Source organism: Schistocerca serialis, chromosome 4 (assembly GCF_023864345.2).
Source record: "Schistocerca serialis cubense isolate TAMUIC-IGC-003099 chromosome 4, iqSchSeri2.2, whole genome shotgun sequence".
NCBI lineage: Eukaryota > Metazoa > Arthropoda > Insecta > Orthoptera > Acrididae > Schistocerca > Schistocerca serialis.
This window is the reverse complement of record NC_064641.1, coordinates 52,192,406-52,220,263: the sequence shown is the minus strand read 5'-3', so window position 1 is coordinate 52,220,263 and position 27,858 is coordinate 52,192,406. Positions and strand designations below refer to the sequence as shown.

The 27,858-nt window shown below is 41.8% G+C and overlaps 1 protein-coding gene across 2 annotated transcripts in view; it reads left to right on the top strand.

Moving 5' to 3' along the window:
- LOC126473869 (collagen alpha-1(XXII) chain-like) overlaps nucleotides 1-27,858 on the top strand; it is a 31,964-nt gene that overhangs the window by 659 nt on the left and 3,447 nt on the right. The window contains exon 2 of one of the 2 annotated variants that reach the window (XM_050101200.1): nucleotides 26,001-26,173. In XM_050101200.1, the coding sequence (XP_049957157.1) occupies nucleotides 26,001-26,173 (173 nt within the window). Of the gene's footprint in view, nucleotides 1-26,000; nucleotides 26,189-27,858 lie in introns of both variants that reach the window. The other variant, XM_050101199.1, reaches the window with a different exon arrangement.

Below are 27,858 nucleotides of genomic sequence, written 5' to 3'. Positions count from 1 at the left end.
TTTTGCTGACACAAATCCTTTTGGGAGGCCAAAACATTGAAGATGAACCTCGCGCAGAGAGACATTCAACTTCAAAATCAGGTGAGACCAGACTGGCGTTTAACAACAAGGGTGATGGGTGACTTGTTAAACACTTTCACGGTACGTAAAATTATGACTGGAATTTTGCACATGCGGAAGGTTTATGCCTAAAAGGTGCCGAAAAACGTTACCACACGGCCACTTTCATCACGGAATTTTTTACCTCAAAAGGCATATCTGTTTTTTTTCCGCGGCCCCTCTATTCACCTGATCTGAGGCATTTCTTTTCCAGAAATTGAAAAATGTCTTAAAAGGACCTCATTTTGGGACTCTGGAGAACGTGGAAAAGAATGTGACCGACATGTTAAAGGCCCTACCAGGTGAAGGCATTCTGCGCTGCTACCAACACTGGGGATAACGAGTCCACCAATGTATAGCTGCTGAAGGGAACTACTTTGAAGGGGACAATGTTGTAGTTTGGAAAGAAAATAAAAAGTTTGGTAGTTAAAGAACCAGTCTCATTACTTTTCTCACACGCCTCATATATTCAGGTTTCCCACTTACTCGGCTAATGAAGAAACAGAAATCGTACCCTTCTGTGGGACCTCTTACTTGGCTAATTTTATCTATGAGTTAGATATGGGATAGGCAACAGTTAGCTGCAACTTTCAGCTACTTCTCTCCACAGTCGTCAGCCGCAAGAGGTATCCGCGAGGTCTATAGAGCCTTGCCACCGTTTCCGCGGCTCCCCCCGTCGGAGGTTCGTGTCCTCCCTCTGGCTTGGGTGTGCATGTTGCCCTTAGCGTAAGTTAGCTTAAGTTAGATTAAGTAGCGTGTAAGCGTAGGGTCAGATGACCTTAGCAGTTTTGTCCCATAGGTATCTACTACAATTTCCCATTTGTCGTAGCGTTGTTCCAACATACCAATATACTCGTCATAGAAGGCACCCGCCTCTGCTTTCCGCGATTTCTCTACACTTGTCTACAGCTTGTTGTCTGTGCGAAAATGTGCTCTTCACAGCAAGCGGTTCATGTGAGCAAAGATGGAGCTCACGGGGGAACTATAGTTCAATTCTTTTATCTTGGCGGCTCGCGCATGCCCGCCCAGACGCGGGAGATTGCTGGGTTGCCAGTTGCACACGACACACGCGCCAATAGAAGCAGCGCCATAGTATAGCATAGTTCGCAAGCTTACGTTTAGGGGGAAGCGCGCAGTTCATGAAGTAAAGCCACCACGGCCGCATTAACCCTTTCGCTGCTACAAAGACGTGCTCCCTGCATTCCGCGCTGTGCGCGATTTTGTCACTGCACTGCTCGCCTGTGCAGACACATCGTGTTCCGACTGCTTTGACACTCTTATCATTCGATTCCACAAAAATTATTTGGCCCAAAAATTAGACTTTTACACATCTTCTTGACTAATACCTTCCCCCCATAAATGACTTAATTTTGTTTCGATGTTCAACGCAGTTATTATGCAGCATTAAATATAGTAAACCATTGCACGAAATTTTGAAGAGTTTGCATAGGTAAAAATCCATAGAGTATACTTTCCGTATGGTCGATTTTAGTTGCCACAATGTTGAGAATGAAATGTAGACAAGATACCTAAATTTCATATAAAATTTACTGTATAACATTATCTCATTTAATTTAAGTACCACATAGGTTTCGTATGTAATATTGAGAAATATTCTGTCTTTCGCGACTGTAACAAAAGTTTTATTTACACTGAGCACGTTTGGCTTTATTTTAAAGCACTTCAATCAATCAAAAGGAAGCAGACAAAATACGTTAAACAAAACTGTGGACTTACAAAAACATTAGGACTTGAATATACCGTCTATCAGTGAAGTGCTCTGAGCTATGTCAAATATAATTTTTGTGTGTGGCACACACAAACATCATTTATTTGCTAAAACACTGATCAGCCAACACAAACGTTGTATATTGTATTACCGCAGCACAAAACTACGAAAGGTGACTTGGCAATGGAGGAGACAAAATACTGTTCACTGAAGATGCTTCAAAAGAGAAAAACGCGTCTGGTCTAAATAAGTCGCTTATTACAGTTGCAGAAGAGGAATATATTTCAGTACCATTGGTATAACTGCGACTGTGGAACAAAAACAAGAAGGAGAACATGAGTACCATTGTGTATGTGCCATACCTTTCATTGATTGAAGTGCTTTAAAATAAAGCCAAACGCGTCCGGTGTAAATAAAACTTTTATTACAGTCGCGAAAGACGGAATATTTCTCAATATTACCTACGACACCTATGTGGTACTTAAATTAAATGAGATATTGTTATACAGTAAATTTTATATGAAATTTAGGTATCTTGTCCACATTTCATTCTCAACATTGTGGCAACTAAAATCGACCACACGGGAAGTATACGCTATGGACTTCTACCTCTACAAACTATTCAAAATTTCGTGCAATGGTTTACTACATTTAATGCTGCATAATAACTGTGTTGAACACCAAAACAAAATTAAGTCATTTATGGGGGGAAGGTATCAGTCAAGAAGACGTGTAAAAATCAAATTTTCGGGCCAAATAGTTTTTGTGAAATCGAATGATAAGCGTGTCAAGGCAGTGGGAACACCATGTGTCTGCACAGGCGAGCAGTGCAGTGATGACAAAATCGCCCACAGCGCGGAATATGGGGAGCACGTGTCTGCAGCAGCGAAAGGGTTAATGAAGAGACAAAGCACTAGAAATTTCAAAAAACTGCATTCAAACGAATGTAATTCGTGAAGTAAGACACTTCGATATTGTTTTTAAGTAATGAAAATATTAAGCACCACACAAGGTTTGAACTCAGAACCTCTCACATAGAAGCCTAACACCTTAACCGTTACACTATCACAGCTCATCCCCCTATAACATCCATGAGGACTCTTTAACACGTCACGCAAAATACTGACAAACACTGCTGGTATAACTATGAATTACTCACGCTTCGTCAAAGTACAATAGGAAATAAACAAGTACCGCTGTTCTTTATTGCGAAATAGCAGTATAAAAGAAAGTCTGCTATCAAGACATAGCTTTTGTTCTATTACTTTATTTATGACTGAACGTTTCTAAAACTGAAGACACTCGTCCATGCTCTGCACTGCAGTCGAGATCTGGCAACGTCGTTCTCTGTTCATTGGCTGACTGTGTTTTGTGACGTCACATGCGCAGAACGAACCTAAACTCTGCCGCCAACATAAATGACACGCACTTTAATTTCGGGGAGTGTTGTGGGTGATCATGCACTTCCCATCGAAAACGCCCCTGCAGATTGCGGTCGAGAAATGTTATGAAGAAGGAAACGCGTGACAGTTGTGTTATGTGGCCTGCGTGACAGCAGGCGAAATCTCTCACCAAGCCCTCACACCTGGCTTGAGACTATTTTCTAGGCGCCTTTAAGGGCTTACTGTGCGCTCAGAACTGAAAAGAACGATGTGACGTGATCGAGGGGCTTACTAGAGACACTACCCAACACATCTGTGCAAAGCTTCATAGTATTTTCACTGTGGTTTCCACTTCGCACCTAATCGATCTTTACTTTCCGAACATTCCACGTTTTTACTACAGGTAATCATAGAGTTTCAATTATCACCTGAAAAACAATGCGAGGTTAATGTTTTGTTTACTTCTTTGCAGGTACATGTCACAATATCATGGCACGCTGATGGAGGAGTTAAAACAAATTTCTGCAACCCACTGATAAAGTGGAGGAGATGGTCTGCGCCATTTTGCTTGACTCCTCTAAAGGCCTGCTGTGCTACTGGGTTGCTTGGGTTTCAGTGTTTACAAGGACTGCAGACATCTATCTGCCACCAACTGAAACAAAACATTAGTTATGTACTACATTTTTCGATGTGATAATTTAAACTTAATGACTACCATCTCGCACTCTCTTATACTTACCTGACATGGCTTGCCCCAATGGAGACCCATTAATCGTGCGATCAAAGGCTATGAGGCTCTCGCGTTTCGTGTGAAGTGTACTTTTCATTTCCCTGCATTAAGAGCAAGTTGCCAGTATTTGTGAAAGGTTGATATTTTGTCGATGTCTAACTGCATATTGCTGCTTTTTTACGGGATAAAATTTCCTCATAGACAATTGCTCCAACTGTAAAATGTCTGACATTTTAACTTATACTATCTGCTAAGTCATTAATGTAAAACATAAACAGCAATAGTTCTACTGCACTCCCGTGGTTCAAATCAGGTATTTCTTCAATGTGTGTGGATGACTCTCCATCCAGGACAGCATGCAGCGACCATCACAGGAGGAAAATTTCTGTCCGGTTGCAATGCCCACTTAAATATCCCGTAGGAACGTAGATCAGATGTAGATAATTCGAGTTGCTCATTGTCAAAACGGTTCAAATGGCTCTGAGCAGTATGGGTCTTAACATCTGAGGTCATCAGTCCCCTAGAACTTAGAACTACTTAAACCGAACTAACCTAAGGACCCAGAATGAGATTTTCACTCTGCATCGGAGTGTGCGCTGATATGAAACTTCCTGGCAGCTTAAAACTGTGTGCCCGACCGAGACTCGAACTCGGGACCTTTGGCTTTCGCGGGCAAGTACTCTACCATCTGAGCTACCGAAGCACGACTCACGCCCGGTACTCACAGCTTTACTTCTGCCAGTACCTCGTCTCCTACCTTCCAAACTTTACAGGAGATCTTCTGTAAAGTTTGGAAGGTAGGAGACGAGGTACTGGCAGAAGTAAAGCTGTGAGTACCGGGCGTGAGTCGTGCTTCGGTAGCTCAGATGGTAGAGCACTTGCCCGCGAAAGCCAAAGGTCCCGAGTTCGAGTCTAGGTCGGGCACACGTTTTAATCTGCCAGGAAGTTTCTTAACCTAAGGACATCACACACATCCATGCCCGAGGCAGGATTCGAACCTGCGACCGTAGCGGTCGCGCGGTTCCAGACTGAAGCGCCTAGAACCTCTCGGCCACAGCGGCCGGCTCTCATTGTCAATGTTTACGGTTCTTGTACTGATTTCAGTGGAGCAGGCTATTTTGGGCGTGGTACGTCATAATGTTTGAAGTGAGAACACAATGTTTTTGCTAGATACGAATGTTACTAAACACAGCAGTAGTTCTGTGGATAAATTCTTTCTCGCATCATTATTTCCGTTTTGCGTTGTTCCTTAGCTGCTTCAAAATTCACTGAGGTATGCCCATTCTTAGCGGTTAAATGAAAGACAGTTTGTTTTTGCCAGACGGGTTTCTTTTATTTATGAAGCATTTTCAGTGGCCTGTATTACATATTTGTTTTTATACCTATAATAAGTGCTGTATGTAGCAGTTACAAGTTCTTGCAGTAATTGATGGAACTAATTTAATGATAGCACTGTTTCATAGGTCTAATAAGAGATGACCGAGTGAAACTACGGGTAAAAAGTACTTGTAGCTGCTACATAATGCGTATATTATATATGTAGAAACAAACATGTAACACAGACACTGAAAATGCTTCATAAATAAAGAACAGAAATACATATGGCAAAAAACAAACTGCCTTTCATTTAGTTGCAAAGACAGAATGTACTTCCATGAGTTCATTTTATGTTTTTGTAGATGCCTGCGACCTGTATTCTTCTCCAATCAGTGGGAATATTTCTCCTGTCAAAATATCTATGGTACATCGTGGTGAGGAGTAGGGCTAACACACTTGAAAGCTTTGGCAGAGAGCATCTTACTGAGTTTTCAGCGATGTAAGCTGCTCACTCATCTCAGTAACGGTAGGGTTGTTGCGTAATTGTACCGACGGAAGATACAAACCAGTAAATTTATTTGCAAGTGAACTTTGATTTGTTTAGGCTCCACAGTGGCGGTTATTGATGCAATGAATTTCGTGATAGCACTGTTTCATACGTCTAGTAAGAGATGACCGAACAAAAATACCAGATAACGTTTGTTGGAAGGTATACATTTATAGTGCGTTTTTTGCAGATGATTTCCGCTATCGAATTAAATCACGAGTCTTTTATAATTTACTAGTGTTTTTACAAATGAAGAACTGAGTGACAGGAAATAAATATGTAGACAAAATCAAGAAACTGCACTAGGGGCGGTAGAATTGTTTCAAACGTTGCACCAAATTTAGTAGTTCTTGCTGTAAGAGTGAAAAGAGGTTTGTGTCAGTCGAACAAATGAATATTAACCTTTATTCTGTCAGTTATATTGCTTCTAGATACAATCATAGAACTGGTTTTTAACCATGACAGGTTTCGGCCGTAATTGACCGACTTCAGAAACGTAAGTCTTAGGCAACATATTGTAAATAAGTGTCAAGACATTGGTTGTGTGCTTTGTCTTGTTCAGTTCTGAAAGCATGCTAGTCACTTTTATTGTATAAAGCGAGCGAGGTGATACAATAGTTAGCACATTGGACTCAAATTCGGGCGGACACCGGTTCCAGTCAGCGTCCGACCCCATCCTGATTTACGTTTTCCGTCATACCGCTAAATCCCTCCAGGCAGTTGCTGAGACGAATCCTTTGCAAGGACACTGCCGATTTCATTTCCTAATCTTGTAACAATTCGGGCTTGTGCTCTGCCTCCAATGAATTCCCTGTCGACGGGACGTTAAACATCAGTATTCCTTTCTTTTTCCTATACCGCTTACCCCACAATATGCTACATCATGTCCCATTCGCATGTACAGTGATGAAAAAATACTGCATGTATATTTACCAATCTCTCTCAATAAATGATATGTAACCTGCGCTCTCTCCCTTCTCCTTCTTCTTGCTTCGTTAGAGGCCAGGTAAGGACAAAAATTTAGCTAGGTTTACGCTTTCGCCGATACACTGTCATCTGTTCACTTTTTTTCTCCTCCCTTCTGCTGCCCCGCTTCTTTCGCTCCCTTCTTCAACTATTTTGTCTTGGGAACCATATCACCTTTTAACTTTATTTCTGTGTTTTGTTTTGTCTTCAGTTTCTTGATTGTTTATGCCGATTTCTCGTACTACGCTATTTTATCGAAAACTCCATTTTGAGAGCGTGGCTGTGCACAACATATAGGTTGATTCTGTCAAGGAAGGAAACAGCAACAGTCACTATTGCTAATGGTATTTATTTACGTAAATAGCATCACTTACGTTAATAGCGTTATTTACGTAAATAAAGTTCATTATAAACAGTAACTTCTTTGAAAGAATTAACGTTTTCTTATTTCCCACGTGGAGAGACACCATATGTGTTTATCAGTTTTATTTACGCATTTAATTTATATTCTGTCGGATCTCTTCACACACGCACACACACACACACACACACACACACACACACACACACACACACAAATGATGGAATTTCATTGTTTATGGTTCCTAGTACACCTGTTTATGACAATGACAGTTACGGGTCTTCCAAGTCATAAGAAAGCTGAAAACGCAATGTGACAGACTACAAGCAGATAATGTGTTACTAAAGAAACATATAAAGCAACTTAGTGTACGACACAAAAGAACAATATTGCAGTTAGTATCTTGACTTGCCAGTTTGAAAAAAGTCTATGTATTTCAGTTTCTTATACGTTAATTAATGATAACGTAACGGACCTGTTGAAGGAGCTTTTGGAACTTCAAGCTAGTTATAATGTATTACAACATTCTCAGAAAATAAGGAAATAGACTTTGACCATACATTTTTATTCTGCTAAGTCATACAGTTTGTGAAGACCCAAGAACACTTCGCTGCAACTGACGAGAAGGTACTTATTTATAAACTTCGACCATATTTTTACAACAATTTAATTTGGGAGGAAAGCGCATTATGTGTAAAAAAAACTTCCCCTCAAGCATTATTTTATCTTCAGAATAAATCACTGACATAAGTCTTGTGAGCTGACAGGTAAAGTTGCAGGACAACTGGATACTAAGCTTATTTTATTTAAAGCTCAATGACAACATTACAGAAACAGCATGTGAGTGAAGGCACTGCAACAATGAAATGCTAATGAAAACATTGTAGAAATGAAATGACGATAGAACACTATAAACATGTAGCGGCAGTAAATCATTTTATTATATTGTAAGTCATTATTATTGTTATTGAATACTTGTGTTAACTACAATTTTTTTTAAAAATATTCTCGTCCATAGTATTCTGATTTTTGAGGCTTTGACTGTGCTGAAAATACAAAATTTCTGCGCCAGCTCACTACAATTCGTTTCGAAGCTTACTGCATAATATTCAGAGTACCTACTGAAATTACATTGAGTTATATTCAGTTTGCGAGCAACAAGAAGTTATCGTGGATAGACGAGTGTGTTTTGAGTCATGTTGCAGTCTTAGATGAATCGAAAAGTTTATCCATATGTCGATTATAACTTTACTTGATGCTGCCGTAATTTCAAGGGGGCTTAATAAAGCAGAAGACGCTCTTTAATACAGAAGAAATGGCGGACGGGTATTAAATTTGCTTCAGACATGGCGGCCGTACAGCCACCCTAAGAAATTTAAACTCATTAGAGTCATACGGCATGACGTCATGAGCACTTCTGCCTCGCTTTACCCACATTTCGATGCAGTGGAAAGAATAACATGTGTCTTTGAATGCTTGAACGTGTCCGACTCAGCTAGCATCGACTGGGGACGGTGGCATGGAACTGGAGCTTTGGTAATCCATTTCCAAGTTTAGCTGCAATCAAATAAAGCAGTTAACGGTGTGTTAAACTTAAGTCACACTATACAAGCGATGTTACCGCAGTTAGCCGCGAGGGATTGGCCGAGCGGTCTAAGGCGCTGCAGTCATGGGCTGTGCGGCTGGTCCCGGCGGAGGTTCGAGTCCTCCCTCGGGCTTGGGTGTGTGTGTTTGTCCTTAGGATAATTTAGGTTAAGTAGTGTGTAAGCTTAGGGACTGATGACCTTAGCAGTTAAGTCCCATAAAATTTCACACACAGTTGAACAGTTACCGCAGTTAAATCTGTTGCCATGTATTATGAGCGATATGAATGACGATTAAGTGCAACATCATTGCATGGTGTCGCTGGGAATATTTTATATTTCAAACCCAGACGAGAGATATGCTTAAACTTAACTCTAGCGTTCATCAGTTCATGTGTGGCATGCCACTGTAATATCAGTTGTGATTCGTTTTGGCCCTATCTGCAGCGTCAACGCTGTTCCGAATATCAATGCAGTGTGCCTGCCTCGCCGTGTTCTCTCGCTTGTTTCGTTTCTTGTCATTACACAGGTTTTTTGAGTGATGGAATGATCCTGAAATGGATGTCGTGGGCAGTGTATAATGAACCTTTGTCCACTCATAGAGTATAATTGTGTATGGAGTGAGATTCAGATGCGCAGAACGGGAATTCTGTCCGCAACATCGCCTGCAGCTTAAGTCACGTGATATTGTGACGGTGCATTTTAGCTCGTGTAGCCCTCAGAACATTTTGAGCGTTATTGCTTTACTGCTACAAATAGGTCACCTTTAGATGTACCGTGAAACTATGTATAATCGTTTTACAGACATCTTAACAGTTTGAGACGAGGAACTTAAGTAGGCCTTAAGATGTGAAGAGCAATGGTATTGTACTTCTTTGCCACAGAATCATAGTTTAGATTCCACTTTACTTACGTTTATTTCGTAACGGGATAAGGAGTGACAGCCAACAATATTTTACGTTTTGTATTGCTCTTATTCGTATTGTCGGATCTCTGTTCTAATTATTTACGTTACAGTGACACTGTAGACGGTACCAAAGTGTCACGAGAAGCAACACATTTGACACTATGAAACTGTTGCAGTTGAATATGGTAAGCGATTTGCACCACCTTCTTATCCATTATTATTTTCAATTTTTCTGTATTTGCCCTTCTGCTTTTGAGAGACAAGCAAAATATCTACAACATTTTTTTGCCATTTCATCAGAAAAGTAAAACCGTACACTGGCACACATCGATGCTCGAATTTTGGAGTAATAAAGTAAATGACAGCCAACAATATTTTATTAGGTTTCCTATGGCGCTGATTCATATTGTCGAATCTATTCTAATTAATTAAGCTCTAAAGACACTATAGGAAACTGCCTCATTTGGAAACAGTAAGATACACACAACTGTTTGATAACCTCCATAAATTGAGGGAAATTAATATGATTGTCAAGTAAAATTTAATCTGCATAGAACACAGCACCAGTGTGCATACATTGACTAAGAGTTTACTTAAATAAATTTGCGAATTTATCTAGTACTTGTCTCGTAAACAAATGGCCATAAAATCGCAGAAATTCTACTTTATAATAACGTGTCTCGATATTTTTTAACATATAAAGTGCCTCATATCAATGTGACATTTACAATTATCCATTTGTTGTACGTACCTATGAAACATAACTGGTCCTCCTTTCACACACTGATCTTTACGTCCATAGCAAGAGTACCGCACAATAGCTGTTAGTAAACCTCACAGAAACCTATACAAAACAAGGTGAATGCATATAATATTCAAGTTTTGCTATTACAAAAAAATGTAGAAAGCAGCATCGTCCCGAAATTACGCGAGTAGCCCAATTTGATGTTGAAGTCCATGCAATGTTTTTAGTATGTTCCCTAGTATTGGTTATGGAGCACCCTTTGTATATAATGTTTCCTGTTTTTTTTTTTTTTTAACTTGCGTATTAAATATGTGTGAGCATTTAGCTTCCTCTGTTATCCTTATGACAGTTGAAGTGTCCCGGCTTGGGGAACTTTTACAGTAAGTCATTGCTTACACTTACAAATTAATTTATTGACACAATCAGTCTATGTTCACAAACCTAAATTCTGTGCTCTGTTAGCAGTTCAAAACAAATAAGAAAAATCCTTCTTGGAAAAATAAAGAAATGACTTCTTTGACAACTAAAAGATCTTAGAAAGTAAATAATTCTTTGTGTGAGGCTATTCTCTGAAAAGTTCTCTTGCAAACGAAAATGACTATCTTCTCAGACAAGCACAATAGGTAGAAAGCTAAAGTCTCATCTCAGGAGCAATACAAGGAGTTCCAGTCTCAGAGTCCACAGCCGAAACAATAGGTTGCCATGTGCGGCGATCCCAGGTGGCAAGGGCGACATCGAGTCTGGGTGTCGGTGTAGTGCTGGCGAACTTCTGCTTCTGCTGGTGGAGATGGAACTGCCTGCAGCTCGCTGGGTGAGGGGTGTCAGATGACTACTGGACAGTTATTGGTCTAGTGATGTGGCCTCGGATTGGCTGCATAAAAAGAATTCAACCAGTGCGCCTGCGGATCTGGAATGATAACCCGCATAGCGGTGCAATGTTGCTGGTTGGTGGCGTTGCTGGAGAACACGGAAACACGCCATATCTTACCTCCCTTCCCCGAGAAAGACCGAAGAGAGGTGGAGGCAGGAGTAGGAGTCAAGGGCGGCGTCGCTGCCGGAAGCATCGCCTCAGGGCCAGGCAGGGGATGCTGGTGGGTCGATGTCCATTGAATTGGTGGGTGGAGGGGTCGACAAGCAGAAGCAACGCATCGGTTGGGCATGCAGCGAGACATTTGCAGTCCTGTGTGTCTGGAGCTGAGTTGCGGAGTCCACCTCAGATGGGGAACCACGATGGGGCTGGAGATGGTAGTTATGCTTGCAGGATTTGGAGCCAATGAGGAGTGTGATGAGAAGCACAGCTCGGCCCAGGAGATGGGCCACTGACAAAATTCATAGCCCAGGATAAAAACGATGCTGGAGGGAAGAAGGGGGGAAAAGTGGAACAGTTTGGTGGATGGAGAATGGACAGAGAGGGAAGGAGAGGCCGACCATGGAGCTGTTCTGCTAGAGAGAAGCCCTCCATTGGAGTGGCTCTGTATGACGTAAGAAAAAAGGTGAAGAGCCTCATCAAGGGAGGGCCTAGTGCTGGAGGTGGCAGGCTGTGTAGGTGGGGATAGATGCGAAAGCCCAGAGCAGGGGCAGCAGGAGCTTGCGGTATGTATAGAGGGCAGATGGATGCCCATAGAGATATTCATGGAACTTTTGGAGCCCAAAAATAATGCCAAATGCTTCTTTCCGACTTGGCTGTATTTAACCTGAGCGGAATTAAGAGCTTTAGAGACAAATGCAATTGGCTGCTCCACTGCATGTGGGACAGAACAGCTTTCAAGAACAGCTCTCATACCATAATCGGAGGCTTCTGCGACGAGTGTGAGCGGCTGGGAGGGATCATAGGTCATCAAGTAGGTAGGCTTGAGGAGCGCCTGTTTTAATAGGTGGAACACCCTTCACTTCGGGGAGACGAAATATGGAGGGGCAACGCAACGGCAGGTGCACGGGGAGTGAAATGGTGATAGCAGTTCAACTGATCTAAGACAGATTTAAGTTTAGCCTTATTGCAAGGCACAAGGAGCTTTTGGATGGCCTCAACGAACTATGGGACTGGGCGGATGTTAGAAGCACTAAGGTCGTGGCCAAAATATTCCACTTGTTTCACAAACAAGTCACACTTGTCCATGTTACAACAGAGACCCACACGATCAAACACTGCAAACCAAACGTCCAGATTGTGGGCGAGGTCACTGGGGACCGAGATATCGTCCAAGTAGCTGGCAGCGTGGGGAACACCCCGCAAAAATTGTTCAACATAACGCTGGAAAATCGCTGGTGCACTGGCGATACCTGAAAGGGAGCAAATTGAATTGAAAAAGGCCAAATGGGGTACTGATAACCAAAATGTCCCTGGATACTGCGTCCAAAGGAAGTTGGAGCTAGATGTCACGAAGATCAATTTTTGCAAAAGTCTTGCTGGCACCCATTTAGAGGAAATCTCTTCAACTTTGGGAATAAGGTAAGAGTTCACCACTGACTGGGAGTTGACTGTAACACTGAAATCGCTGCAGATGCATAAGACATCATTAGCCTTGTTGACAAGAACTGGGATATCCGAGCTACTGTTGGAGAAGGGAGTGAGGATACTAGCGTCCTGTAAACGACAGAGTTCCTGTCAGGGTCAGTCTTAGAGTGCAAAGGGAATTGTCTGGGCTTTGTAAAACTTAGGAACCATTGATGGAAGAAGTGTGACATGGGCCTCAAAGTCCTTGAGGCCAGAAGAAGGTGCTTAGGAGGCGTAGGAACCGGCCTCCACCCAACTGACATGAGGACTGGCATCAAGAATCTGCAGCCCCAGAGTGGTGAAAAGTTCCAAGCCGAGAAGGTTAGAGGCGAGAGGAACTTCAACCACCAGAATGCGTCCCATGAGAGGTGTGTTCTCGTATTGTATGCAGACTGAGAGGGCACACTTGACAGAAATGAGGTTGTCGCTAAAATTGTGTAGCTGGGTGTGGATGGGCTGCAGGGTGGGGGATCCCAGGGCCTTATAAGTTGGCTGGTCGATGACAGCGGTAGAGGACCCGGTATCAATTTCGAGAGAAACTGGGACAATCTTATGCAGGACAGGGAGAGACATTGATTCGTGGGAGGAAGGGAGCACCTTGTGATCAAAAGAACGTACGGCAGAGCATCGCTGTCCCTGGAGTCGTCAGTGTCGGGAGGGGAAGGAGACAGTCAATCGACAGACATCACCAAGGAATACCAAACTTCGGAATGGTAGCTGGGCGTTCCACATGCTGAACATTTGGCATGGCAAAAATGACATTGCTGCCCATGATGGCTAATAAAATATTGACTGCACTGGGGAAGAGGATGCAGCCAATGTTCACCCTGCTGGCCTGTGTCTTGGGGAGGTTTGGAAGAGGCAGAAGGCTTCCGAGGCGGCTTAGAGGCAAAGACCAACGTCAGATTCTGCAGGGACACCGAAGAGCGCTGAGATTGATCGTACACCCAAATAATGGGAAGGCAAGACTCAAGGGAGGGATCCTTAAGCATGAGCAAATCGTGATGGAGGGCCTCATCTGGGGATGCACTTGAACCATGTCACCCACACCAGGAAGGAGGCATATGGGCGTTTGCACTGGTCCTTAGCATACTGGAAACAACCGTCCTGAGAGAGTCATAAGATTTATGAGAAAGTTTGTGACAAATGAAGAAACAGAGGCGGTCTACGGCGACATGATCGCTGGAATCAAAGTAGTCAGAGAGGCCAGGCTTCAGAAGTTCACAGGAAACAGTCTTGATCAGCCTCAGGATGCAGGTGTTGGATGAGATGCTACACAATGGGGCCGGCATTGGCCAAAAGATAAGTGAGCCACTGGGTGTCACCTGTCAACTTGTGCACCAGGAAATGTTCATCTGCGCTATGTAGCACGACCACGTCTCAACTTTCTGGTCGAACGCACGGGAGGGAGCCGGTGGCTGCTGGAAGCCCCATCTGGGGGTGGGGATTGTGTCCCCGTGCTCCGAAACCTCAGGGGTCTGGTGCGCTAGATCCGCGAGTTTCGCCAGAAGAGCCTCGTTGCCCACTGTGTCTGTTGTAGAAGAAGGAGGATCAGATGAGTAAGGTCCATAAGCACGTCTGCCGAAGCCATGGTGACTCAAACACAGGCGCCCTATCTGGAACAGTCACGTAAAATTCTTGAAACATCTCTTCGCGAACTGAAGCGTTCCAGCGTGGGGCTCTTTTACAGTAAGTCTGTGACTACACTTGCAAATCAGTTTACTGACACAATCAGTTTATGTTCACAATCTGTGCTCTGTTGGCAGTTAAAAACAAAAAAAAAAATCCTAAAGAAATTCTTTACCTAGGTTTCGACAAATATAAATTTGTCTTCTTCAGAAGGTAACCTAAGGGCAATGAACATCATAGCTTACATTAGAAACGTATGAAACTTGTAAGCCGAAAATAAATTTTAAAAAAATTAGAGAACTCTTGCATTACAGAAGTATGATAGCGACGACTGGTACCTACAATTTTACATTAGTATGGACTAATGTACCATTGCCGTTTTTACAATTGTCGGCATAGATCCATGTGTCAAAACTAAAATATAGCCCTAGAATTAGGGTTTGTCACGTTAATATAAAATAGCTCATGGATCTTGCAGATTTCCTCTGCCTTGTGATGACTGGCTGTTGTGTGATGTCCTTAGGTTAGTTAGGTTTAAGTAGTTCTAAGTTCTAGGGGACTGATGACCATAGATGTTAAGTCTCATAGTGCTCAGAGCCATTTGAACCATTTTTTTTTTGATCTTACAGAGCTCACAACCGACTGAGTGTAATCGGCGAGCATAGTTACTCTGAAAACAGGGTAGGTGGCGCTCGTGCCGAGAAATATGTGCCAGTTGGCGTACAAAGGCAACGTGTAAATTATCAGTATTAATAACGTCCTTGGGTAGAGTAACAATAAAAAAGGAAGGAAATTAACACTCCCGTTACAACAGTATGGGAACATTGGTACAAATAATGTAGTTATACATCAAAAAAGGCAGGTGGCGCTTACGCGAGAAACTTTCGCCCAGTGGCATATACAGCTAAAATATAAAAAATTACATTACTATATTAGTGAAGCCCACAAACGGTATACATGTCAGAACTTTAAAATTGACAATAATGGCTCTTGTCAAGAAATAATTACGAACACTGGTACACGATCCTGTTAATATACATTCACAGGAAAAACAAAAATTTAGAACCAGGCAAAATCTCATAAGGGCCGATGTAGTAGCAAACATACATCGTGACAAAACCACCATTACATAAGGGGTAGTGATCTTAAAGCACTGTAGGTGCATCATAGCTTCCTGATGAAATAAACCACTAAGGTTACCAGCATTAATGTTATACCATGAACAGTACAGGTTTAAAGCCTTCGAAAAATTGTCTACAAGCTAGGTTCAACTGGTCGTTCAGTATATTACCGTACTTGAGCTCAAGATGTTTGAAAATTTGTAACTGTTCTCAGAGATCTAATCTACGCCCTTTGTCTTTTCTGTGTAGGACAACAGTGTCTTCTAAATGTTTTGGCGTATGACTGGCTATCAGGAGATGTTCAGCAAAAGTAGAATTGTGTATATTCGCTCCTTTTTTACCTAATAGGTGTTCTTTATATCTTGTTTTCACAGCTCTGCCTGTTTCACCAATATAATATCAAGGACAGTTGTTACAGGTTAGTTTGTAAATCCCTGAATTGGAAAACCAATCGCCAGCGATCTGTACTGAATGCGCAAGATTTCTCCTTAAACTGTTATCTGTAGAGAAGGAGACGTTACAGTTATATTTTTTCATTAGAAGACGTTTTATCCTATATATTGCCTAAGAAAGGAATAGAAAGAAATTTTTTAGCTTCTTTGCTATCAGTGGGGGGGGGGGGGGGGGCGGAGGGGGGGCGGGGGTGTGAGAGGGGGTGTTGCTCAAAGTCGAACAGTTTTTTTTGGGAAGTTTTCTTACTGAACATGTAATCGATCATATTCTGATTGTACCCATTGTTAACCGCAATCGCTTTGATGACATTCAATTATTTTTGTTGATCGGCAGGTGATAAAGGAGTAGTTACTATACTGTGAATGGCAGAATGAAAAAACGCCAGTTTATGAGCTTTTGGATGAGTTGAGTCAGCAGGGATGACATTATCTGAATACGTTTCCTTACGGAAAATGTTGAAATTGAAGGAACTATTCTGTATAGAAATTGTTAAATCAAGAACGTTAAGTTCACCGTTTTGGTTCTGAAGTTCTTTTGTGAAGGAAATTTTTTCATGTAAATCATTGAAAGTATTGAAGAGAAGCTCTAACTCATGATCAGTACCGTCAAAAGCAATGATAATGTCGTCAACATAACGTGCATAATAACGGATTTTGTGGCGTAATTCTGAACTTGAATTGAAGAACGTTATTTCCAAACCTTGATGAAAACATCTGCCAAAATACCAGCGAGGGGACTACCCATTGCTAAACCATCTGGTTGTATATACATTTTCCCATTGAACGTGAAGTAATTGTATTTCAAAACGACTGTAACTGAACTAATCAGTTCTGCAATCTGAATTTCATTTAGTTTTTTATGTTTTAGTAAATTCTTTTTTACAAGGGCTATGGTTACATCGATAGGGACATTTGTATAAAGACTGACGATGTCAAAGGAAACCAGTCTAGTGTCAGGTGTACATCTTACAGTTTGAATATTGTTGATCAATTCCTTGCTGTTTTTCACCGACAAATTATTTTCAAATATGAAAGCATCTTTAATTTTGAAATGGAGGCGCTTAGCGAGTGTGTGATGTGGGCTACCTATTCCATTCACTAAAGGGCGAATCGGGTGATTTTGTTTGTGCAGTTTTAAACTGACTTCTGGTTTCGGGTTCATATTTATAAGCCATTTCTTTTGGAAGTTATTGAACAAGCTGACAGAACTAGCTAAAGTACGCCGGATTTCTTTTTGCAATTACGCGGTTGGATCTACGGTAACCCAGCGATGTCATTGTCCTCAAAAAAATTTACCGTCTTTTCAATATATTCATTTTTATAAGCCACGACAGCAGTGTTCCCTTTGTCACTCTTAGTGACTAAGGCGTCTTGTTCTCTCAGTTTACGATAAATGTTTTTTACTATTCTATATTCACCCGACTGAACATTAGAATATAGTTTAATTTCTTTGTCTATTACGTTATTACATGCGTAGACACATTTGACTTGCTTGGTTTCCTCTAATGTAAGGGATTCTAAACCGATTTTAAGATCTACAATAAGATTACAGATAATTGGATCTTTATCGAGTTGAGTAGGCAAATTATATTTAAGGCCTTTACATAACAAGTCATTTTCAACCTGCGTAAAAGTAATGTTAGTTTTATTCAATATTCTTTCGTAAAACTGATGTTTGACACTATTGTCTGCTATATTAACATTTTTGCTTGTGGCCCTATTACGGAACTTCAACAACTTTCTTTCATGTCTGGCCCTAATTTCTTCTTTGCGATTATAAAGCCATTCATTAATACTATTCCACAGGCGGTCAATTTGGAAATTAAAAAGATCTTTAAAGGCTTTTGTTAAAAATAGGTGTATATAGTAAGCTTCACTGTTAAGATCATCTTTTTTCTTGTACAAATTTACTGTGCTGTCAGAAATGACTAAATGTACCAATTTCTTTTTAACAGAAGGCACTTTATTACACTGTTTCAAATTTAAGTACGCCTTCACATAATCAGGGGTGATGTCTGTATCTAGGCACTGTTGATTAAAATCAATAGCCGTACCTGGTTTCACAATTTTTAATTTGATGTCCATGTACCTGGATGCAGCTTTTGATACCTCGGCAGGCAGGAACTTCAATGTTTTAAACATAGCTGCACAACAGCAACGGTTTCACGTAATAAAATTATAAACAGCCGACCAGTTGCAATGGATAAAGAAATTCTTTACCTAGGTTTCGACAAATATAAGTTTCATACTTTTCTAATGTAAGCTATGATGTTCATTGCCCTTAGGTTACCTTCTGAAGAAGACAAATTTATATTTGTCGAAACTTAGGTAAAGAATTTCTTTATCCATTGCAACTGGTCGGCTGTTTATAATTTTATTACGTGAAACCGTTGCTGTTGTGCAGCTATGTTTAAAATATTGAATAAAAAATCCTTTTTGAAAATAAATTAATAACTTCTTTGGCAACTAAAAGTTCTTAGAAAACAAGACAAACAAATCTTTGTGTGAGACTATCCTCTGAAAAGTTCTATTGCAAACGAGAACGACTATCTTCTTAGATATGCGCGCGAGGCAGAAAATTAAAGTCCCATCTCACGAGCAATACAAGGAGTTCCACCCTCAGAGCCCATAGTCGGAGTAGCGGGTCGCCGGTGGTGTGGATGGCAGGGGCGAGGCGACATCGAGTGTGGGCGGCGGCGTGGTGCTGGCGAACTTCTGCTTCTGCTGACAGAGATGGAAGTGCCTGCTGCTTGCCGGGCGAGAGCAGTTATACCAACATGGCGGATGACTGCTAGACAACTATTGGTCTAGCGATGTGGGCTCGGATTGGCTGAGGAAAAATGACGTAGCGGATGCACCAAAAGTTCCATATATGTAGCGGCATCTATTGCTCCCGTGTGCGCCCTCGGAACTAGCCTGCTTTCTTCCTGCCAGCTGACTTCGCCCGGTGCTCCTGCGGAACTGAAACGGTGCGACGTTGCAGGTGGGTGGCGATATACAAGTAGGAGATCCCGAAAACAAGCAAACAAACTGTTCATTCGATTGACATCAGCCTTAAACTGTCGGCTGCTGGTACCAGACGCCTTGTAAATCAAGTTTATGTGCGAAGCGGGTTGAAAAGATGTTAGTTAAATTTAAAATATGTAAACAAATGAAGGTCAGGGCCCAAGACTTTCATTTTGACAATCCTCGGGCTTTCCCGATGCCCAACCACTCAGATTTCCTTTGTGGTCAAGCACGCTATAGCATGGTGAATCTGCAGGAAGTGAGGAGAAAAACAATCAGGCTTCTACTGTATCAGTTACGCATATGATTGCCATTATTACGTATGAATACAAATTTTAATAAGGAAAATAGGTGCACAGTTACTTTTGAGTTAGATCTAGGAACTTTTTGCTTTGGTTGTTGGAGACACTTTTTTTATGGGCACAGACCCTGTAGGTAATTAAATTCATTTGTCACAAACACTTATTTATTTAACATATACACATGTGTAACTGTCAATCTCACAGTCAGCCTAGTAACAGTCTGACTTACGCAACTGACTGTACTGCGATATATCTATGGGGTGAAGAAAATAGCCGGCCGCTGTGCCCGAGCGGTTTTAGGCGCTTCGGTCAGGAACCGCGCTGTTGCTACTGTCACAGGTTCGAGTCCTGCCTCGGGCATGGATGTGTGTGACGACCTTAGGTTAGTTAGGTTTAGATAGTTCTAAGTTCTAGGTGACCGATGACCTCAGATGTTAAGTCCCATACTGCTCAGAGCCATTTGAACCATTTGAAGAAAATACGCCGGACTTCATCTACATCTACATCATACTGCGCAAGCCACGTAATGGTGTGTGGCGGAGGCTTAATTTTGTACCAGTGACTGTGCCCTCCAACCCTGTTTCACTCGCGAATAGCGCGTGGGAGGAATTATTGTCGGAAAGCCTATTTATTGGCTCTAATTACTCCAATGTCCTCTTCTCGGTCATTACGCGAGACCTGTGTGTGGGGAAGGGGAGTAATATGTTGTCCCACTCTTCCCGGAAAGTGCTCTCTCGAAATTTCAAAGTAAACCTCTCCGTATTGCACAACGCCTCTCTTGTAACGCCTGCCATTTCCGTAACGCTCTAGCGCCGGCTAAACGATCCCGTGAAGAAACGTGCCAGGCTTTGTTGGATCTTCTCTATCTCTTCTATCAGTCCTACCTGGTAGAGATCTAAGAGTTATGAACACTTGGCGGTCGGCATCCCGATCCAAGACAAAAGTGTGTATAGCAAAACATAGTCCCGCCAATAGGATTAACAGAAATGCCATTTAAAAAATGAGGCTTTGGCAACGCTATAAATGCGAGATCTCTGCGTTGTGCCGGAGCTGTCCAACTAGCCCAGTGAGAGGAGGCCATGCCGTGAGAAACACATAGGAAGACTCGCCTATGTTCGAACGGCGTTCGCGCCAAAACTATTTTTCAGTGAGTGAATCAAATTGTATCCAGTTTTCACCTCGCAATGCGGTATTTTGCGTATTTATTTCTATTTCTGCTACTTTATTGAAACGTCAAGATTTAACATGAGTTTTTTGCAGGTGTAAGTGGACGCCTTGTTTCGTCCGTAACACAAATAAAGGCAGTATAAAATAATAGAGAGTACAGTAACATCGTCTGCATCCAGTGAAGTACAAAACACACAATAGGTAGGCTAAACTAGGTTGCTCATTACGCTAGGCACAATAATTCCGTTCTGTACGTTTGACGTCCAGGCTTAACACCACAGTGCCAGTACGTACACGTACGAGTAACGTTCACTGTAGAAAAGATGCTCAAAGCGATCACCCTGCATTCGCAAACACTTCGTCACGCGCTGGATCAAACTTTGCTGAAGTCTGCGCAAGACAGCTGCATCCAGCCGCGGGTGATTAGCCGAGCGGTCTAAGGCGCTGCAGTCATGGACTGTGCGGCTGGTCCCGGCGGTGGTTCGAGTCCTCCCTCGGGCATGGGTTGTGTGTTTGTTCTTAGGATAATTTAGGTTAAGTAGTGTGTAAGCTTAGGGACTGCTGACCTTAGCAGTTAAGTTCCATAAGATTTCACACACATTTGAACATTTTTGAGCTGCATCCAACAATGGCGAAGCGGCATGTACGCGAGCTATTAGGTCGTATACATCTATGGGTGGGGCCCTATGAACTTATTCCTTTACGTGTCCCCACAAATAAAATTCTAATGGATTAATGTCCGCGAAATGTGGAGGTCAGCACATTGGACCTCCGTGACCAATCTATTTCCCTGGAAACGCCTCATTCAAATAGTTATGTACATTTATTCCGAAGTGTGGCTGTGCACAATTATGCTGAAGCCATAGCTGCTGCCAAACAACAAGCAGATCGTTTCCTATAGGGTCAAACAAAGTATTGCAAAGAAACGCACGATATATTGGCGCATTCAACTTGTCCGGCTATAAGCAAGGCCTCAAACCACTCCTCTCACTATTCCAGCTCACAGGTTTATGCCAAATCATGCCGAAAGCTGCGTTCACGGATGACACGTGTGTTGTATTTCGACCAATAATAGCTGTCGTGGAGGTTGAAAATACCTTCACGAGTGAACCTAGATTCGTCAATCCATATCATGTTATTTATAAAATGTTCTTTATCTTCCACTTAGTGTAAAAGCCATCCATAAAAGTGTATACGTCGAAAGGCTACTAGTGTTGAGTTAACGTGTAATGATATGGATGTAGTTCTTCATCGTGCAACACTTCAACGACCAGTCTTTGTGATATCTGGAACTGTCTTAGAATATCACTGGTACCTGGCCGAGGTGACTGGTGAAGTGTTTCAAGAATCACGTGCTCACTTTGTGGAGTACGTCTAGTTCTTGGACGGCCTCTGTACATTACTTGCAGACGAAGATTATCGGTCTCCCGAGGGCGTTGCACCAAGCGACGAGAAACATTCCTATCGGGATGGCGCCTTTGAGGGTGCCGAGCAGCATACGCCGAGCAGCAGGAGCAACAGCTTGGTTATCGGATGCACCCAGCACCGAAACCACGTATTCATAGTTTGTGTACTCCACCCTACATGAATATGATCAGTTATAGTTGTGTACTGCGCGGTTAGTAGACAGATGCATGCAGTTTAATGGATCCCACAGTTACGTGATAGGCTCCTGTCATGTGACAAAATGATGTCCTGCTTACAAACGACGACAAGTAGCGAATGGACGTCAAAAAAATAAGAAAAGGGAACTTTCACGCTCCAATATTTTTTCTGTACACTGTTTTACTTTGGTTACTTGTATGTTGTGAACAAGTGAGATTAATTATTATTATACTGGAACTGGCTTCTTATTAAATGAACAGTTTTGTTACTGAAACTCAATAGAATGCACAACATATCTGTTGTGTACATAGTTCCGCGTAGTCAGCGCGTACACAACTTTCCCACTAGAGCGCGCCCCCGCTAAGCACAACAGCGCAGGCACAGCGCTCGTCCGTCTCTGCACTACGAGATGGCGCTGCCTTAGAGATGGACCAAATTCTGCTTCCGCCGATCCGCGTATTAATATGTAAGGCAGCCAATGAGATTGCTGCTAACGTAGAACCTTTTCTCCTCGCAGATCACACTCGCGCAGTGATACCTGAACGCTCGAGGTATTGTAACGAGTGTACAGACCTCCGATTAGTCAGTCTGCATTAGTCTGCATCAACCTGCATTAGTCTGCATCAGTCTGCATTAGTCTGCATTAGTCTGCATTTGTCTGCAGTCAAGTTTCAGTCTGCGCCTAATAAGATTATCATATTCCTGTACATAGCCATGAAGAGCAATGTATAGACACTTTGTCAAGTATCAGAGATATGTGAGAATAAGATTAACGTACCAAGACCAAAGGAACTTCAGATTGTCAATTGTAAACAGCATCCAGAATCAAGTTAAGTAATTTCTATGCTTTTTATTATTTTAATAAATGTGTGTGAAAATTAATCAAGTTCTGTTTAAAGTTGGTCACCGTCAATCTGCTACTCTAAGCGTGCAAGTGGCATTTCTATTGTCTGACCTAGCGGCAGAAGATAAATACGCCACGATAAGACCATGAGACATATTGCTGACACTCGCCTACTTCGTTAGAGCGACAAGTCAAATAATCTGACGGTTTGTGTACCGAAGGTCTTACAGTACGCACACCACAATATCCATCTCTGCTACAACTATCATAAGAACTTTCTGAAATTATTTCTGTTACAAAAAATAATGAAGTTACCATACGCAATGCTTAAAGAACCTCAAACCTTGCAGTGGATTTTTCGTCAACATTAATTATTAATCAGTGCCACGGCTACCACTAGAGCATGAGACTATCATTATTAACCAGAAAATGATTTTTCTATAACTTTTACGAGTCCATAATTTTTGCTTAGCAAGGTTTCCTTTTGAAACATGAAAGTATTTTAACTTTGGCACTGTTAAAGTTTACAATATTAGCAGCCCACGTCCGCCTGTGAAACGCAACGTCAAATCTGCTGCTTTGTACTTCGATCTCGAACTGCTGTAAGAAATAATTTTAAATGCACTTTTTGCCTGACCGCTTATTGCCGTATGATTGCCTTTATTATCAGAGTTGAATCTGCCGCGGCGGCGGCTCGTTCCGCCATGTCGCAGCTTTTCACCACGAACACTACTTAAAAAGCTGAAAATGTCTTAGATAAATGGCTAAAATACCAGGCAAGCTTTCTAATAATACCATACGAGTTCTCATTAAATAATTATATTTTAAACTAGAATAATAACAAGTTCACACACCTCTCTTTATAATCAGCGACTAATGGCGTCTTGCTTACAATCTTGACAAAAGAAAGCTACCTATGTGTTAAACATAGCGTCACAGGTTCCTCCTCTCTACGTGACTCCAAGAAGACGACCACGACATTATTATTCTTACACTACTTATATACAATGGCTGATTGTCATGAAATCTCTTGAGTTTTTCTTCACTAATTCTTTTCTGTGGCGGTTTCAGAACTCGCCGACACAGATATTATTTCACAAATCGAGTACTTAATCCTTTAAAATACAAAATATAACCTAATTGTCTATAATCTATTATTATTCAGAGTCCACAGACGTAATCAGTGCCTATGTATATATAAATAAAATTGTAATTGCATAGCTATAAAGCTTGTTTTATAAGGAAACGTTATAGAACCTGACGAGGATTCGAATTATAGCTCCATGGTGGATGACAAACTGCCTACTGGCTTCTGTCTCGGGTTCTTCGGGCGCTGTTCGCTCTTTGATCCTGAGCATAAACGACATTGCAGGTTGGGGCAGGTGGAGAAATCGGCGGTGGCAGAGCACGCACTGAATGAGACCGACCACGTAATAAAATTCGCCGACACGGAAGTTCTGGCTGTAGAGAAGCAGTATCACGCGCTTGTTCAGAGAAGCTGTGGAAATACAAAAACACGCGAATAGTTTGAACAAGAAAGCCTTAAGGTAAACGGATCCTGGCTTCCCGTACTGCAGCGAACGACCGTCGCAGGTAGCAAGAGGAGAACCGCACCGGAAATGACCGCGGAGAAGCCCTCGGACGTTGGCGCGCCAGGTACATATAGTCTGCGCCCGCGAGCTCGGCTCCAGTTCACCACCGGCAATGGAGGCTGAAGCTTTGACAATGTCAGCCACTCGTGCTGGCGAAACGTCAGAAAAATCATTAGATGAACGTCGGCCGAAGAACCCGAGACAGAAGCCAGTAGGAAGTTTGTCAACAAGTGGCCACGAAAGCCTCAACAATTTTCCATGCTGGATGTTGGTCTGATGTCCCAGTAGTATACTTCACTAGCTGCAACTGCTGGTATGGTAGTATGGGGAGATCTCATGGTTCTCTGAACATTACGATGCGCTGCACGATGTGACAGTGTTGCCAGCTCCTCGTTTTCACAAAGCACCTGAACTGATTTTACTAGAGAAGCTTTTGACTTGAATCTGGATGTGGAATCGCATGCCGACCTCCAATTGCTGCCTTTTTTTAGCTCTGTATGCGCTATAGGCTATTAAAACCGCAATAGCATGAAGGTGACATACAGCCAAAGTCAAACTGGCGAGATATGTACTACCTGCTTGGCTAGACAAACTATTAGCTTTTCAGTGAGACCCCCACAAAATAGGTAGGAGTATATTCTGTATGTAACGAAAAATTATACAGCTAGTTCTCATTCAGAGATCGCATTGGATGTTGTTTGTTTGTGAGAAGTTGGTGTTGTACCCCTTGTAAGAAGGGAAATGTCTACCAGCATCTGACTCAATCATTCCATGATACTGCTGCTCACAGGGTCGAGATACCCCGACTCGCAAGCATATATGGGAGTATGGGTTCAGGAGGGGTATATTCAACGTCATGCACTGACTCAACAACCCCACGAGACTAGCGCCTGAGAGGAGAGACAGTGTTCTCTTAGTCGTGAAGGATCGTATTGTCATGTAACATACCTTTAGTCAAGAAATAGGCTAGTTTACTGCAAGAATAATATCTACACGCACCGTTTGACGACGCCTACAGCACCACTGTCAGCAGAGCTATCAGTATAACGGCTTTCCTTGAAGCGGTAGCAGGGAGAATCACGCCCAAAAGTGATGCGCTCAGTGAAAGCACCAAACACAGGAGTGGTACCATGTCGTCTTCACAGGCGAGTCCTGACGTATCCATGTGCTGTTGAACATGCATTGTCTGCATGAGGAAGTGATGTTTCATCCAAAAGTTTTACCCAAGTCGCAAAATATTCCCAATGATAATAATCACTAATTTATTCCTTCCAGCATATCACTTGTCAAGGTAAATATATAAGTTACAGATAACGTGTTTTAATACTTAGGCATTCATATTTTCCAACTTCTGTGCTGTACCTGAAGGTTGTTTCTTCTCTATGACAGTTTCACTTGTTTCTATTGTTATTACTAAAATAGACTGCGCTCCCGGCCCGCCCGGTAAACCTGGTCCACCTGGAGGTCCTGGGTATTTCGGGCTGCCGGGGAGGAAGGGGGATCCTGGGCTGCCTGGCCGACCTGGAATTCCTGGCCCAATTGGACCTCCCGGACCACGCGGCAGTCCTGGACCGGCACTGGATGCTGCTTCAGCGGTGAAATCTGCGGCGGTTGGTTTTCTTATTGTCTATACTTGTCCCAGCTAGTTGGTCATCGAAAGAGTCTTAGACAATTCACAGAACAGTTACAAAATATTTCAAAATTAAAAACCTCTACAAAGAATTAGAGAAACAAGAAGTTAAAGGTTGGCACAGTATGTAAATATGAGTAATAAAGTAGAGTGGAAGGATCTAAAATTCTGTGAGAACTCCAGTACAGAATAACATTTGCTTGCCACGGGAAAGCCTTTTAATATCGACTTGAAAATCAAGGTCTATAGGCCAAATTTTTCATTTATAAACTTACAGAAAATTTAAACTGAAGAACAGAGCATACGTTCTTTCCGGTCTTTCAAGGAATTTTTTGGCGAATGTTTTGCTGGGTGAATAATGAACTAGTGATGAATGTTCTGGCAAACTGCTGCGAGGCAACTGCATCCTCTTAGATTTTCAGAACTGAACAGCAACATCAGTTGCTTCATAAATTAGCAAGTGCACTACATTAGTAAGAAGATGTAACGAAATTAATCATGAGTTAGTTGTTCTCCTCGGTCCTTGTCATTTGTCATCATCATTTGTATATAAATCCTTATTATATCTTGCGGATTTCATGGTTAAGCATTGGGTCGTACCTGTGGTACGTCCTCAGATGTAGGCATGCCTCAGAGCCATCCATCCTACCTTCTGGAATAAATGGTTTGCCCAGATGACGGAGCTTGCTGGTATAACGGTGCCTTATCGGCTGCGCTAATGTGACTGTGCTTACTAACTCTCACACAGTTTAACTTATTCCTCAAGCATATAAAACATTTTGCGCACCAACCCCGATGTGTTTCATTCAGTTCTACATGTGTGTGTGTGTGTGGTTTAGTAAATTAGTTGTACATTCCACAGATAATTTACACGATTTGCATCGGCTTGGTGTTGAAGGAGTCCATACATATAATTTTTTTGTGAATATGGCTATATTCTATCCATTAACAAGTTACTAAATAGTGCACTAGCTTCAGTTTAATGAAAATGTACGTTTTAATCTTTGATACTATTTGTTTTGGTACTGATACATTTAAAGGTAGTTACTTTTCCTTTCCTATGCTAGATATTCCATCAGGTTTTAATTACGTATTCGTCTACGAAATAGAAGAAATTGTGCAGAAGTAATGACTTTAGAATTAAATCAAAATTTCTTTGCCATTGAACAGACATTTTATGCTGCTAGGCATATGAGCGAAAATTTTTGAGGCTGAATGTAGTACTCCTTTCTGAGCTACTCACAACTTTTGGGATGAGTAATAAAGCAATTTTTTTCATCTAGTGTTCTAACCCTGAACATTACTATTCTTCTAAAATTGCAAGGGACTATTTACGACGAATTTACTTAGCGCACATACATCTTGTGAAGGAGCACTTAAAATGAATAACTCTTGGGAAGACGTGTCTACAAGCTGTTTTTTGTTGAACTCTACATTTAATACTCATCGTCTGCTTATGTGGAATCAATAGTTATTTCTAAGTGATGTGTCACCCAATAACTAAGCTAAGAGACATCAATGAGAAGAAATGTGTAAATATTTTAAGACGTTGATTTGCTTGTTTCCAAAACAAGTTGTTATAGGATGCGCAAATTTTGCTGAATTTCGTCGTTTGAGCAAATGAGTAACATGTTTTTTTTTTTCACCAAG